This window comes from Erpetoichthys calabaricus, chromosome 5, assembly GCF_900747795.2.
Source record: "Erpetoichthys calabaricus chromosome 5, fErpCal1.3, whole genome shotgun sequence".
Taxonomy (NCBI): Eukaryota; Metazoa; Chordata; class Cladistia; order Polypteriformes; family Polypteridae; genus Erpetoichthys; species Erpetoichthys calabaricus.
This window is the reverse complement of record NC_041398.2, coordinates 11,664,564-11,679,050: the sequence shown is the minus strand read 5'-3', so window position 1 is coordinate 11,679,050 and position 14,487 is coordinate 11,664,564. Positions and strand designations below refer to the sequence as shown.

Below are 14,487 nucleotides of genomic sequence, written 5' to 3'. Positions count from 1 at the left end.
AACTAGCTTGCCTCAAAATGCATCTTCTTTATGTGAAAAATACTAAAACAGATATGAAAGTCACAATACTTCACCTTGCTATATAGTGCCTTTTATGTCTCTCTATCTGTTATATGGTTATTATTACGGCAATGAAATTCTTACTTTAATGTGCTAAATGGCAACTGTATAACTATCTTACTTAAAAATTTCTGTCACCCAGCATGAAAAATCAAAGCGTTTTAGGGCCTGTCACGCCTCCCTCTTATATAGTGTCTCTTATGTCTGTCTTGTATATGGTGCTTTCATCTCCTCCTATCGATGATACGTTAATACAGTACAGTCAGTATTGACCTATCTAGAGTACAGAGAAATTCTTACTTTCATGTGGTAAACACCACTGTATAACTATCTTACTTTAAAATTTCTGTCACCCAGCCCGACAAATATAAGAGTTTTAGGGCCTTTCACGCCTCCCTCTTATATAGTGCCTCTTATGTGTATCTTGTATATGGTGCTTATTGACGATAAGTTAATACACAGTACAGTCAGTCTTCACCCATCTACAGAGCACAGTAAAATTCTTACTTGCACATGTTAATCACCGCTCTCTACCCCCATGATGAATGGGCATGACTGCCTTTACTCAAAACTTCTGTCTTCTTTAACTCATGAGTCTTAGAACTGGTAGATATGAAAGGCACTATAAATCGATCTGTTGCATGTGCCAGTTATGCCTCTCGATGTGTTAAATGTTTATAGTGTCACTCACTGTTATCGTGTGTACAGCACACAGCTGTGTGTCACTCTTGCTTATGGTGGTCACCACCTTCTAGACCATCATGACGTGTGAGGAGGACTGGCTGACCTCAAAGCTTCTGTCAACCATTCCTGACATGTCTGTCATCATCCAGTCAGGTTAAACCCGACAAGACACCAACACACCAATGTGAAAGTCCTGCTTAGAGTAGACATATTGTTAAACAAGAGGACTGCAGGGTTGACACCCCTCTGTGAGTTTTAAGGGACTACAGAGAACATTTAAAAAATTATGAACAGAACAGGGGCCAGTCACCCCAAAAAAGCCCCCCGGTTCTCCTCACCAAAATCATAACATCAAGTTTTTTTTTTTGAAGGCCCCCTTAAAGTTCTACTTGGTCGTTTATTCCATGTGTCTGTGGTTCTCAGGGTGAAGAAAAACATTTGAATGCTTGTGTGAAATTCACCCTTCACACGTGTCCTCCCGGTGGTCTTCTGGAAGAGCTCGGTCTAAAAGACGATGGTATGAATTCCCTTCGTAGGCTTTACATTAAGAACAGCACCATCAAAAGAGAAGAACAGCAACATTTAAATCAATTTGCATTCAAAGGAGACAAAAAACGGGAAGAATAAACTTGGATCAGTGTTGACCGACGTTCTAACCCCACCGAAAGCGTAAGCACGGCGAGGCTAATTCAGTTGTTGGACACCAAAGGCATTTGGGTTGGAGATCAGAAGGGGAGTTTGAGATGAGAGACTAGAACTTCAGCTGCTACTGACAGCTCGATGGGTTCAACGACCTACAAGATGGAACCTCTTGGAGGAGATCTGGGATCACCTGAGCGACGGGTGCATCCTGTTAGATTGAGTGGCTCAACCATAAAGAGCTCTCAACATGCACCGTGGGTGTGAAAAAGACGAAGCCAGCATGAAAGACCAGACAGCCGTCTATGGGACAGAAAAGCTGAGGGAACATCGACTGGAGGAACTGGACAGACATTGGGCGCAACCCAACAGAACAATCTGGAATGTTCTGGAAGAGAAAGAAACTACTGGCGTACTGAGCAATGGACATCGAAAGGGACAATCAAGGAAAGAGTTGTGAAGACATCCACAGGGCTGGGGTGAAGGAATCACCAGCCACCGTTCAAGGAAGACTCTGACAGCAGAAACACAGAAGACATTCCAGAAGAGTCGAGCCACTCATTAGCAGAAAGAACCAGAAAGCCAGATTGGAAAAAAAAAGGTACAGAGTTGTGGAACAAACGTTTATGGAATGATGAGACCAAGGTGGACCTCTACCAAAGTGTGGAAGGAGACAAGATCTCCTTATGTGAATTTCCCCTTGGGATTAATAAAGTATCTATCTAATCTATCTAAGATTCGCTCCTGATCCACGTTTCTATTGTTGACGGTACAGTCATGGCTCGGGCTAGCACGGCAGCTTCTGGAGCAGGACCACCAATCCTGATTGATGACGTAACTCATGACTGGTAACAGCAGAAGGAATTCAGAAGTTGGCCAAATTACATCCAAACCAAAAGGGAGGAACTTCATCACGTGACAAGACGCGGATCTCAAACACACTGCCCACTCACACATCTAATGGTGGAAGGGTGTAGACGGGCCAAGTCCATCAGCAGACCCTAACACCTCTGAGCTTGAAGAGGAGACCGAAGGGGAACAAACAAGAACCTAACGAGGCTTCCAGGAAGAGCAGAACATAAGAAGAAACTGACCATCGGGTGATGTCGAGGAGTCGCAGGCCGGCTGCAGTTATTGCAAGCAAAATGAAGCGGTGACTGACCTGAAGACTTGCTGTTCAGGGTGGTCTTCTATCAAAGGTGCCATCGTCTCTATCATTGAGCACATTGAGATATGGATAATGGCTGAAATTTGGATCTCTGATTTCATACTCATCTTTTGATCTCAAATCCAAATGTCTACAGTGTGGAGCAACAACAAGTGAACTGCTCCTGCCGTTTCAACACTGAATCCAATATGGAGAGAGTGGCAGGCTCCTTTCCTGTATTCTTCCATATTCCCTTATCCCGTAACACCTCCAGGCATGGCTGATTAGTGAGTGGGACAGCTGCAGTAAACAGGTACACAACGAGGGGTTCAGGGGCAACATCATAACATTCAGATGATGGTTCAGCGAGCGAGAGGAGACCCTTCAGTCAGTCAGGTTATTCGTAGCTTTGCTCACCCCACTTAACGGTTGAGTCCAGATCCCCACAAGAAGTGCTTCATGGATTTTATCGTTATTTGTGATGCAACCAAGATTTTGTTCCAGTGCTGTGCTCCTCTCGTCACTTTGGCAGCCCTTTCATTATATTAGGGGTCTGCAGTTTACCTTCACACCCTCCAGCCACACAAAAACGCACAGACCATGTTGGGGTCTACTCTGAAAACGCTTGCTTCAAATCGAATTTTGGAAAGCACTGGTAACAGGTATCTTCCAGAAGGTGAGTACTGATTGTCATCAAAAGATCCCATGTCTGTCGTGCTCTTGCGATTATCACAGTCCCCCTTTTGTTTCCTTCAAGTGGCCCCATTCACACTTGATAACATAGCAGTATATAACTGAATCCTTTGAAGAAGCTCCATTGGTTCATGGAGCAGACATTTTGAGCTTGTTTCTCAGAAACTGCAATAACCTCTCCTAATCTGCGTAATTCTGAGGTGTGGCAGAGAATTGTTATGAAGTGTTTGCCAAGTAAAGGTATGCACCAAATATGCTGGGAGTATTTGTGAGTATGAGGGTGGCCACGGTACTTCATACTCTGTGTCTCTGCCTCAAGCACATGCGTTTTCATTTTATTTCCATGTGGTTGCTCCTTTGATGGTAAACACTTTCTGGTGGTTTTGCTTGCACTGCCACCATGGGTGTCAACTTCACACAAGTTGGGGGTCTCTGTGAACTCTTGCATGCCTCTTCAGGCTGCTGACGGCTGCAAAGTTCCTGCCGCATTCAAAACAGAAATACGGTTTCTCTCCAGTGTGAATTCTTTCATGGGTTGTCAGGTCAGCGACATTTGAGAATCGCTTGCCGCATTCATGGCAGCAGTGAGGCTTCACTCGAGTATGGATGGCCGTGTGCCTCTTGAGATTGCTCAGGGTGGTGAATCGTTTGCCACAGGCTGCACAGGAGTGAGGTCTCTCCCCGGTGTGAATCCTGAGGTGCACCTGAAGGTACCTGCTGTCTGAAAACCGCTTTCCACAAACACTGCAGAAATACGGCTTCTCTCCAGTGTGAATTCTCGCATGTCTCTTAAGGGTGCTGATGATTGTGAAACGCTTGCCGCACTCAGAGCAGCAGTGCGGTTTCTCTCCCGTGTGAATTCTTGCGTGTGTTTTCAGACTTTGGATTTCTGAGAAACGTTTGCCACATTCTGAACAGCAGTGAGGCTTCTCTCGGGGTCCAGTGTGAATTAAGATGTGTCTTTTAAGATTGCTGATGATGGAGAATCGTTTTCCACATTCAGGACAGCCATGAGGTTTCTCACCTTTATGAATTTTTAAGTGGATCTGAAGGCTGATGTTGTGCGAGAATCGCTTGCCACACTGGGTGCAGAAGTAGGGCTTCTCGCCAGTGTGAATTCGTGAATGCATCCGAAGTCTGGCCACTGTCAAGAAGCGTTTGCCACATTCACCGCAGCAGTGAGGTTTCTCCCCAGTGTGAATCCTTGCATGAGTCTTGAGATCACTGATGTTTGAAAATCGCTTGCCACATTCAGAACAGCAATGCGGTTTCTCTCCACTGTGGTACCTGGCATGTATGATGAGACTGCCCCGGCATGTGAATTTTTTACCACATTCGGCACACTGGTGTGGCTTCTCTCCTGAATGAATTCTCTCATGTCTCCTGAGAGTATGAATGTCTGTGAAACGTTTGCCACATTGAGTGCAGCTATGAGGCTTTTCCCCAGTGTGGACTTTTGCATGTCTCTTAAGAGTCTGCACATCGGAGAAGCGTTTCCCACATTCAGCACAGCTGTGTGGTTTCTCTCCTGTGTGCACTGACGAATGTCGCTTTAGGTTGCCGATGAGGGAGAATCGTTTGCCACATTCAGGACAGCAGTGAGGTTTTTCACCCGTGTGGATCCTTCTGTGTTTCTGAAGGCTGCCAATGTCTGAAAATAACTTGCCACACTCTGGGCAGACATGCGGCTTCTCTCCAGTGTGAATTCTTCTATGTCTCTTAAGGTGGCCTACGTCTGAGAATCTCTTGCCACATTCGCCACAGCTGTGAGGCTTCTCTCCCGTGTGAGTTCTCATGTGGCTTTGAAGGTACTTCTTCATGGAGAACCGCTTGTCGCAGACAGAGCAGGTGTGCGGCTTCTCACCACTGTGCAGCCGAAGGTGCGTCTGAAGGTTGCCACTCAGTGTGAATCGTTTGCCACATTTATTACAGCAGTAGGGCTTCTCCCCAGTATGCACTCGCTGGTGATTCTTATGGTCGGTCCTGTTTTTAAAATTCTTCCCACACACCTGGCAGACAATCAAAGGCACTTGACGGGTCTTGTGCTTCGGTTGCTGATTTCTGACCGTAGCTCTCTTTGTCCGATTTACAACAGGAGGGGAAGGAGACGGCAGAAGAGTGGACAACAAATGCTCAGCCCTGGACATTAAGGTTCTTTGACAATCATTCAACAGAGCTTTGCCTTGAGGAGAAGAGTCGACTACTGAAGATTCTGAGAGTCCAGCAGGCTCGTCCAGCAAGGCTGTGTTAAAAGAGAAAGATGTGGATTAGTGGAAAAAGGAATTGAAAGCAGTCAAGAGCTATCAGGGAAGCGATTCCACTGTGGATTGAAGAATTGAAAATGAGTTACTGTACTGAGCTTTGTTTCACTAGAATATAAAATAGGAACCTGTTGTCAAACCTGCTTAAACCAGTTCAATGCCAAGGGAATGTGACAGGGAACGTCATCCTTTGCATTAAACAGAGAAATCCAAAATAAACAACATACTAAGGGCTGTGTCTGTCTGCATTGCAAATACTCTCGAACCACTTGGGCTTAAATCTCGATCTCGGTCTCAGTTGAAAGCTTATGATGTGATAACACACTGGTGAAAAAATGGGGTGAGCGGCAAACTCAGAAAAGTTATTGAGGTTCACCTCTTTCTTATGGTAAACTGCGTAGGGAATCTGATCAACAAGGTGACATGGCTTAAAGGAAGGGAACAGCAACAACATCTGCTAAGTGTAAGGCGAATGGCAAAAGCTAATTACATGATAGGAAGAAGGAGAAGGAGGAGGAAGAAGAGGACAGCTCTGGAATCCAGGGAGCATCAGACAAATGCAGCGCATCCTGCTGGTACTTGTGAAATACTGCAACGGCAGCTTTGATCCTGGGAAGACCAGAAGTCCATGTGTTTTCTAGTAGTTCTGACTTTGGTTTGAATATGAGAACAAAAAGTTAGTTTGGGCTAATAAATGTTTTATTTGTTGTGCAAATGGGAAACTTGGGGTGTCTTGAGAAAGTCTTCAGCCCCGTCACTTTCGTCACACTGCAGCCAGCTGCTAAAATCACTTCAGTTCACCCCCCTCTCACCCCCCTGCCCAGAATGACAAAGAGAAAGCAGGATTGGATTGGAAAGGTTTGTAATGGGCCATCTGTTGGGATGACAAATGCAATGGATACCTCCGTTACATGGCATTTGGTATGGGATTAATGTTTTTAATGCACCATCTGTTAGACTGTCAAGTGCAACGTATATGTTTCTGTTATATGCCATTTGGTATACAATTCATGCAAGCAGTGTTAATATTTGTTCTGCGCCATCCGTTGGAATGACATATGCAAAACCATGGCAGAACATTTTCTAGTTGTGAGTATTACCTTTTATGGCATCATTTCAAAGGCTGATGAAACAGGCCCTCCTGGGAGCCTCTGTGAATATGTGTTTCGTTTAGATAGATAGATAGATAGATAGATAGATAGATAGATAGATAGATAGATAGATAGATAGATAGATAGATAGATATCATTGTGTTCTCTCTATTTGTGCCACAGTATCTGAAGGACTTAAACCATGTCTTGACTGTGTGTGTGTGTGTGTGTGTGTGTGTGTGTGTGTGTGTGTGTGTGTGTGTGTGTGTGTACGGGTCAATTCAAGGAAGGGCGTTTTCTGGGTGTCCTATAAATAAAACAAACAAAACGCCATTTTCAGAGAGTGTGCATATGAGCACCATGCACCGGTACAGCATCCTGTAACTTATGATGATTTTATTTAGAGGTAATTATATTACTTACTTAATCCAGGTGGTCTTGTCAATGGCCACGGTTCCCTTTCTGCTCTCCCACAGCTTACTGACTGTACAACGTTCTCCTCCTCTTCCTTCAGCTGAGCAACGTTCTGCCCGGCTGCACCCAGTCTCCACACTGGCGATCTGAAATACGTCATCTCGGTCTGTAATGCAATATTTACAGTTTCATGGCTCAGTGGGACACTCTCCGAATCCTCCACTTTAATGACAACAGTCTCCTCTTCTTCCCCCTCCTCCTCTTTAAAATAAGCCTTCTGCACCTCATGATCTTCTAGCGCCATACAATGATCCTCCAGGTGGATGGGGCCCCACTCACAGTCCTCCTCTTTAATGGGGGCCACTCTTTGCTCCATGGCTTCTGCTCAGGGTGGGGATCGATTGTCTTCAGTGTGGTGCCTTTTCTGTTCTCTTTGTTTGGGTGCCTTTCCATGCATTCAGTAGCCTGGCTGAAAGGTCATCGCATAGCTCAATGAGGGGTCCGTAGCTCCCAAGAAGCAGATTCCTCTTGTATTCCTGTTAAAATGAACATAAGATAATAGTCAGAAATTTATATCAAGGGTTCATTAAGGGCAGGCAGATATTGGCAAGCGATTCCAACATTTGTCGGATGTGCTATACACCACCTCGACAAATGAACGTCCACAAGTCTTAAGGTCTCCAGACCAAAACCTGCCTGTCTTTAGACTCAATGCCGACACGGGGAGAACCTGCAAAGTCCATGCCGGGATGTGAACCCCAATCTCCTTACGCGACCACTGTGGCACTCAAAAGTCACATGCAAAGAAATTAAAGCCATGGGTGCACGTGTCATGATTCACCATTCACCGAAAAATTGAAGAGGGGGAGCCCAGAAGCCTCACTAGAAGACACCAACCTCTCATCAACACCAGAATGGAATTCAAAAAGAGGATCCAAGAGGGTTTCTAGACAGAAAAGGTGAAGAGAAACCTTTACCATGGTGATGGGAAGGCAAGAAGAAAAGTGTGGAGAAAGAGCGGAGGCTGTAAATGATCATCTGTGAGGTGAGGAGGAGGCATTATGGTTTGGGCATGCATGGCAGGTCCCACCACTACTGGACACAAACATCTCAATTTCTCAGCTCCAAACAAGTGCCTTCAATCTCCCAAGATGGAGGTTCACAGCACAGCACCATCAGGGACACACCAGAAAGTTCCAGATTGGCCAAGACTGAGACTGCATTTCAGAAATGGGCATTTCATCAATTTACTCCAAATCCGGGTTTAGGGTGATGGGTAAAAATACAAATAACTTTATGCACTTTAAAGTGGGATGATTACATCACTACCAATCCACCCCCCCCCCCCCCCCCAACCCCAGAACCACTTTCCATCAAAACCGCTGTGCCCCCTTCACACACAAACCCAGTAGAAAGAAAGGTGTTAACAAGTGAAGTGCTCACATCTAAAAACTTGCCGCCAAACAAACCAGCGTCCATCGTAAAGTCTGTGGCAGCACAACAGACCGATGCCGGCATCTGTGGCTGAGGCACGCAGCCGAGTGGGAGAAGTGTGGACCTCTGCAAGACGCACAAGCTGAAAAAGCAGGTAACCGCAGTGGAGCCATTGTCCCTGACCCACATGCCGATCCCCTTCACTTCAAGGGGTGGAAGCACCAAGAAGCAGAACATCTCAAAGTGAAGCAATCTGACCAAGAAATCTCTCACTCTGTCTCTGCTACACGTTGGAGGGGGTCTTCAAGTGTGGGGGCACGCATTGTTACACACCACAGGGCCTGCCTTAAACTGTACCCTTCACCAAAAAAACAAAAAAAAAACCCTTCATTTGGCAGGCTACACCGTGAAGCTCTCCGCTCGTACCGTTTGTATTCTCCCACATTAATGAACCCTTATGCTGCCGCCCACTTAACTGCTCTACTTCCGGACCGCGAACAACTTTTCAAACTAAAATAAACAAACAATTAAAACTCACTTAGTGAATATCTGCTGCTCGTTAACTTCTTATTGTCTTATCTGCTCCTACAGCCCCTTGTGGCTGATCGGGGGTCTTATTGCTGGCTGCTGACCTGCGCACTGCTGAGCCTTCCCCTTTATTGCTTTGAAGTCAGCCACGGCCTTTCATTTTTTTAAACTAAAGAATCGCTGCTTCAGTTACTTATTAACTATTTATTGCTATGACTTACAGACGTTGATATCGGTTACTTCTGCATGTATCAAGTAACTTTTCCAAGTGCACCTCTAAACACCAAGCTACTTTTGCTCCTGTGTGGGTGAAAAAAAAAAAAAAAAAAAAAAAAGAACCCTTCTAAAGGGGAAAAAAAGCTTTAAAGATTCCCATACAGTTCCTGAGTGGCAACTAAAAGCTAAGTTTATAAGAACAAAATGTATTGTTTTAAATTAACAATCGCACCACAGAAAACAAAAAAACAGGATAGATGTGAAAGGCGCTATATCATAGATATTACTTTTGGTTTAGTCTGCAGGATAGATAAATGTGAAAGGCGCTTTACGATAGATTTTAATTTTAGTGTAGTCGGCAGGATAGATAGATGTGAAAGGCGCTATATGATAGATTTTAATTTTAGTGTAGTCGGCAGGATAGATAGATGTGAAAGGCGCTATAGGATACATTTTAATTTTAGTGTAGTCGGCAGGATAGATAGATGTGAAAGGCGCTATATGATAGATATTACATTTGGCTTAGTCTACAGGATAGATACATGTGAAAGGTGCTTTATGATAGATTTTATTTTTAGTTTAGTCGACAGGATAGATAAATAGATTTTCATTTTAGTGTAGTCGGCAGGTTAGATAGATGGGAAAGGCGCTATGTGTTAGAGAGATAGATAGATATTAGTTTTAGTGTAGTCGGCAGGATAGATAGATGTGAAAGGTGCTATATGATAGATAGACAGTGTCACACATGATTGTTTAGGAGACAACTAAAGGGCTTGAGTACATGTAATTCCATGCCAGACCACGGGGTGGCAAAGTGCACTAATTCTCCCTCTCAATCTTTTACAGACCATTCTAGTGAAATCCCGCCCGGCTCTGGGGCAGCCAACGACGTCACTTCCCCTACTGGCCTTTAAAGCTTCCATCTTGTGGATAATAAGGCAGTTCTGTTTTGGACTCGATTGTGTGAACATGTCAAATGTTTCTGCAACAGTTTAGCAGCCGGGAAAAATTACATGGGTGGCTGCCCCAAACCTTCGCAATGTCTGATGGTCATTCTTCTTACAATAGATAGATAGATATTCAGGCAGTATGATGTAGCTGTTAAGGCTTTCGATTTTAAACCCTGAGGCTGTAGATTCAAATCCCACTACTGACACCACAACCTGAGCACGAGCAAGTCACTTCAGCTTCACCTGTCTGGGCCACTCAAGAACCTTCCCTGAGTTGACCCTAAGCCACCCCTGTGTCGTCTTTGCTTTGTGAACGTCGGTCCCAGTTTGAGGTCCAGAGTGCTCCGAGCAGCTTTTCATGAGTGATGTACTGTAAAGCTTTCCCTCAAGCGGCCACCACTATGCTTCAGCATTGGAATGATACTGTGAAGGAGCGGAGTGGTTTCCTCCAGACGTCACGCTAATGTTCACCAGAACAGAGAATGCTGCATCTCATAGACAGCGTCCTTTAGGTGCTTTTTTTTTTTTTTTTTTGCAAACTCCAAGTGGACTTTCACGTGTTTTACTGAGGAGAGGCGTCAGTCTGGCTGCTGTGTCATAAAGCCCAGATTAATGGAGTGCTGCAGTGGTGCTTGTCCTTCTGGAAGTTTCTCCCATCTCCTCCTAGGTTCGTTGGAGTGCAGCCAGACGGACCATTCTCGGTTGTGTCTTCTCTCCTGATTGCTCAGTTTGGTCAGATGGCCAGCTTTATGAAGAGTTGTGGTTGTACCAAACTTCTTCCTTTTGACAGTTTTTGAGACCACTGTGCTCTTGTGAACCTTCAGCTTTCCCCAGTCCTGTGCGTTGACACAAACAGCTGCAAGCAAGTCCTTCGACTGCATGGATTGGTTTGTGCTCAACTGGTGGGCCTTCCATAAACAGGCGTGCTTCTGTCGTAATCAGGTCTACTCAATTGACCCGAGCACAGGTGGACTCCAGACGTGGTTTAGTAACATCTCAGTGACGATCAATAGAACGGGATGCAGTTGAGGCAAACTGCAAGTGTCCTAGTAATACTTGTGTCTGCGGGATGTTTCAGTCTTTTAGATTAATAAATATAAAAATTTCTAAACTTCAGTTTTCACTTTTTCATGAGTGTTGCTTGTTGAGAGTGAAAAAGTGAATTGAAATGACATTAGCATGGGGCTGCAGGGTAACAAAACGTGAAAAGCAGCACTTTATGAAAATCTAACTTTATGTCTCTCTCTACGTGTACAAAGTGTGCGCGCGCGCGCACACACACACACACACACACACACACACACACACACACACACACACACACCTATATACGTGGATATATACCAAAACATTTTGCCATACAGCCCATATTTTGTTTGTTTTTTGCTTACATTTTATTGCTTAAAAATGTAATATGAAACGTAACGAATTAATGCTTACTCGTATTGAGAACACTTCATGAATAATTAATGAAAAAGACACAGAAAGAGCGAGCGAAATCACGGGAGGGTGAATTCTCATCGGAGAGCGCTTTGGCGGCCAAACGGCACCCCGACTTGACAGTCCCGCACTGCCTCATGCTGGCCGCCTCTGCCGTCGGTCTGCACAGCAACAAAGCGACCCGCCCATCCTCATAACGGATTGAATTACCGCTTGCCGTTAAAGTCCTCACGCTGATTATTCTAATTAGCTCGCGTCCTTGTCTGGACTTCCGTTTCGTCCCGCCGGCCTCTCTGCTCGAACGGCGACACTCACCGGGCTCTCCAGCTCGACGCGCACCACCGCTCCTCCTCCGCTGCAGTCTGAACTCCAGCCGGCCGCCCGCCAGCCTGAAGCTCTCAATCTAAAAGAGTCGAGAAGTCACGCAAGAGCGAACAAAGAAGAGCGCGCACGCGCACAAGCCGGGCGCCTGAGAAGCGCGTAATTCACAGGCGTCGAACGAATCCCCGCCTACTGATGAAGCCGTCCAATAGTCGAGGGAGAGGCGTTTGGCGCATTTATTTATTTATTTTAATCGGAGGGGCAGAGCTACATAAGGCGCTCGTCTTCGTGTTTGCCAACAGCCGCTAAAATTAATTCAGAAAATATTCCGTTTTAATCGGCAGGCAGACAAAGCGTTACTGGATGTGTCCTGACTTGGCAGCACGAGAGAGTTTAATACTGTGCATGTCATTAAGTGGCAGGGTCCGAGTAGAAATGATATAATTTTTATTGATATTTTTAAAATTGTTAAATTTAAAATCACATATCCGCTGAAATATAGAAAATGAAGGAAGAAAGAAAAAGGTTTGTTAGAAATTATGAATTTAGATGTATTCGCTGCTTTCAAATTTTCCCACTGTTAATAAATGCTGTATTTTTAACCAGTAAATTACACTGTTCACGTGTTTACAGCATTTTAATGTGAAACGCTAAGAATTCTGGGATATGTTGATGCTTTCAATGTTTTAAAAGAAATGATGAACTTCTCTAGACTGGTGGTCAGGCTGTCCTTCCTGGCATTGCAAGCCGTCTTTCCTTTCATTTCTGAGATGGGCGTTAGCCCAACTGACTATAAAGCGGGTCTTGTCATCCCTATCTGGAAAGGGAAGGGTGATCACCTGGATTGGGGGGGACTACAGGGGGATAACACTGCTCTCAGTGCCAGGCAAGGACCTCGCTAGGGTCGTCCTCAATAGGATCTGTGATCACTTGCTCACCTAGCAGTCTGTTTGTTATGCGTAAGAAGTTGACCATCGACCGCATCCTGACACTGAGGGTTCTCAAGGAGCGCAAACGCGAATATTGGGAGAGTTTCTTTGCAATTTTTGTTAAGTGTCTGACTCAGTTAATTGAACTGCCCTGAGGGTTCGTGGGATCCCTTCGAGGTTGCTGGATATCATGGCCAGCCTGTCCACTGGTACTGTGAGTGCTGTGCAGAGTGGAGGCAGGACCTCTGTGTTTCTCCCAATTGATTCTGAGGTCCGTCAGCGGTTTGTTCTACTCCTATTCTGTTCAAAGCTGGCAGGGTCGTGAGGTCCAGCGGCTGTGGGGCACTGATCTTGACTTTGCTGACGATGCTGTGATCTTCATGGAGTCAATGAAGGCTCTGATCGGGGGTCTCGAGAGATTGAGCAAGGAATCTGAGTGTCTAGGCTTGTGAGGGTCCTGATAAAAACCAAAGAGCCAGGCCTTTAATGACCGCTTGGGCACGGCCATCAGCAGCATGTCTGTCTGCGGAGAGAGTGTCGACCTCATCGAGAGGTTTACTTACCTCAGCAGTGACATTCATGTGACTCTGGTGACTCTTCATTTGAAGTTAGTAGACGGATTGGGAGAGCATGGGGGGGTCATGAGGTCACTTTAAAGGGGTGTGTGGCGCTCCTGATATCTATGCAAAGGATGAAGGTCCAAGTCTTTAGAGTCCTGGTGCTCCCTGTTTCTGAGACATGGACGCTATCCAGTGACCTGAGATGAAGACTGGACTCCTTCATGTGTTTCTCTTTGAAGAATCCTTTGGGTCCTGCTGGTTTGAGTTTGTGTCGCTCACAGAGTCCTGAATGAGGCACATGACCTGCATTGTGAGGGAGCATTAGTTACGGCACTACGGCCATGTGGCGCGGTTACCAGTGGTCCTGTCCCTCTAAGAGGCACTCCCAGAAGGTTACCAAATAACACATTTCAAACATAAGCATGTGGGGTATCATTTTAGACTATTTCATGTTCAGTGTTTATGAATATAATGCCATTTTAGGGGTATCAGAGAGTGAAAAAATGACACATTTTTATGACAACCGAGAATATTTGGATTTTAGTGGAAACATCTGTTTTAATATTTCAAATATCTGATGCAATTATTCTTGTTCATTATGTACTTCTACCTCATGAAGTAAATCATTCCATGTCTGATGAACACCACAAATCAGGGTGGGTTACACTAATTCAGACTTATTTATTTATTGATAGATAAAATAACTGAAATGTGACAATCTATCTATCTATCTATCTATCTATCTATCTATCTATCTATCTATCTATCTATCTATCTATCTAGATAGATAGATAGATAGATAGATAGATAGATAGATAGATAGATAGATAGATAGATAGATAGATGAAAGGCACTATATAATAGATAGATAGATAGATAGATAGATAGATAGATAGATAGATAGATAAAGGCACTATATAATTAATAGATAGATAGATAGATAGATAGATAGATAGATAGATAGATAGATAGATAGATAGATAGATAGATAGATAGATAGATAAAGGCACTATATAATTAATAGATAGATAGATAGATAGATAGATAGATAGATAGATAGATAGATAGATAGATAGATAAAGGCACTATATACTAGATAGATAGATCGATCTATCTATCA

General features: G+C 44.5%; 1 protein-coding gene across 1 annotated transcript; it reads right to left on the bottom strand.

Annotated features, from left to right (window-relative positions):
• Positions 1-3,031: 3,031 nt before the first annotated feature.
• Positions 3,032-12,035, bottom strand: LOC114643670 (zinc finger protein 260-like). Its single transcript, XM_028792180.2, has 3 exons — positions 11,873-12,035; positions 6,999-7,525; positions 3,032-5,465 (listed from the first exon to the last, which is right to left on the bottom strand). The coding sequence occupies exons 2-3, from the start codon at positions 7,363-7,365 to the stop codon at positions 3,637-3,639; spliced, it is 2,196 nt and encodes a 731-aa protein (XP_028648013.2). The 5' UTR covers positions 7,366-7,525; positions 11,873-12,035; the 3' UTR covers positions 3,032-3,636.
• Between the last annotated feature and the right edge of the window lie 2,452 nt (positions 12,036-14,487).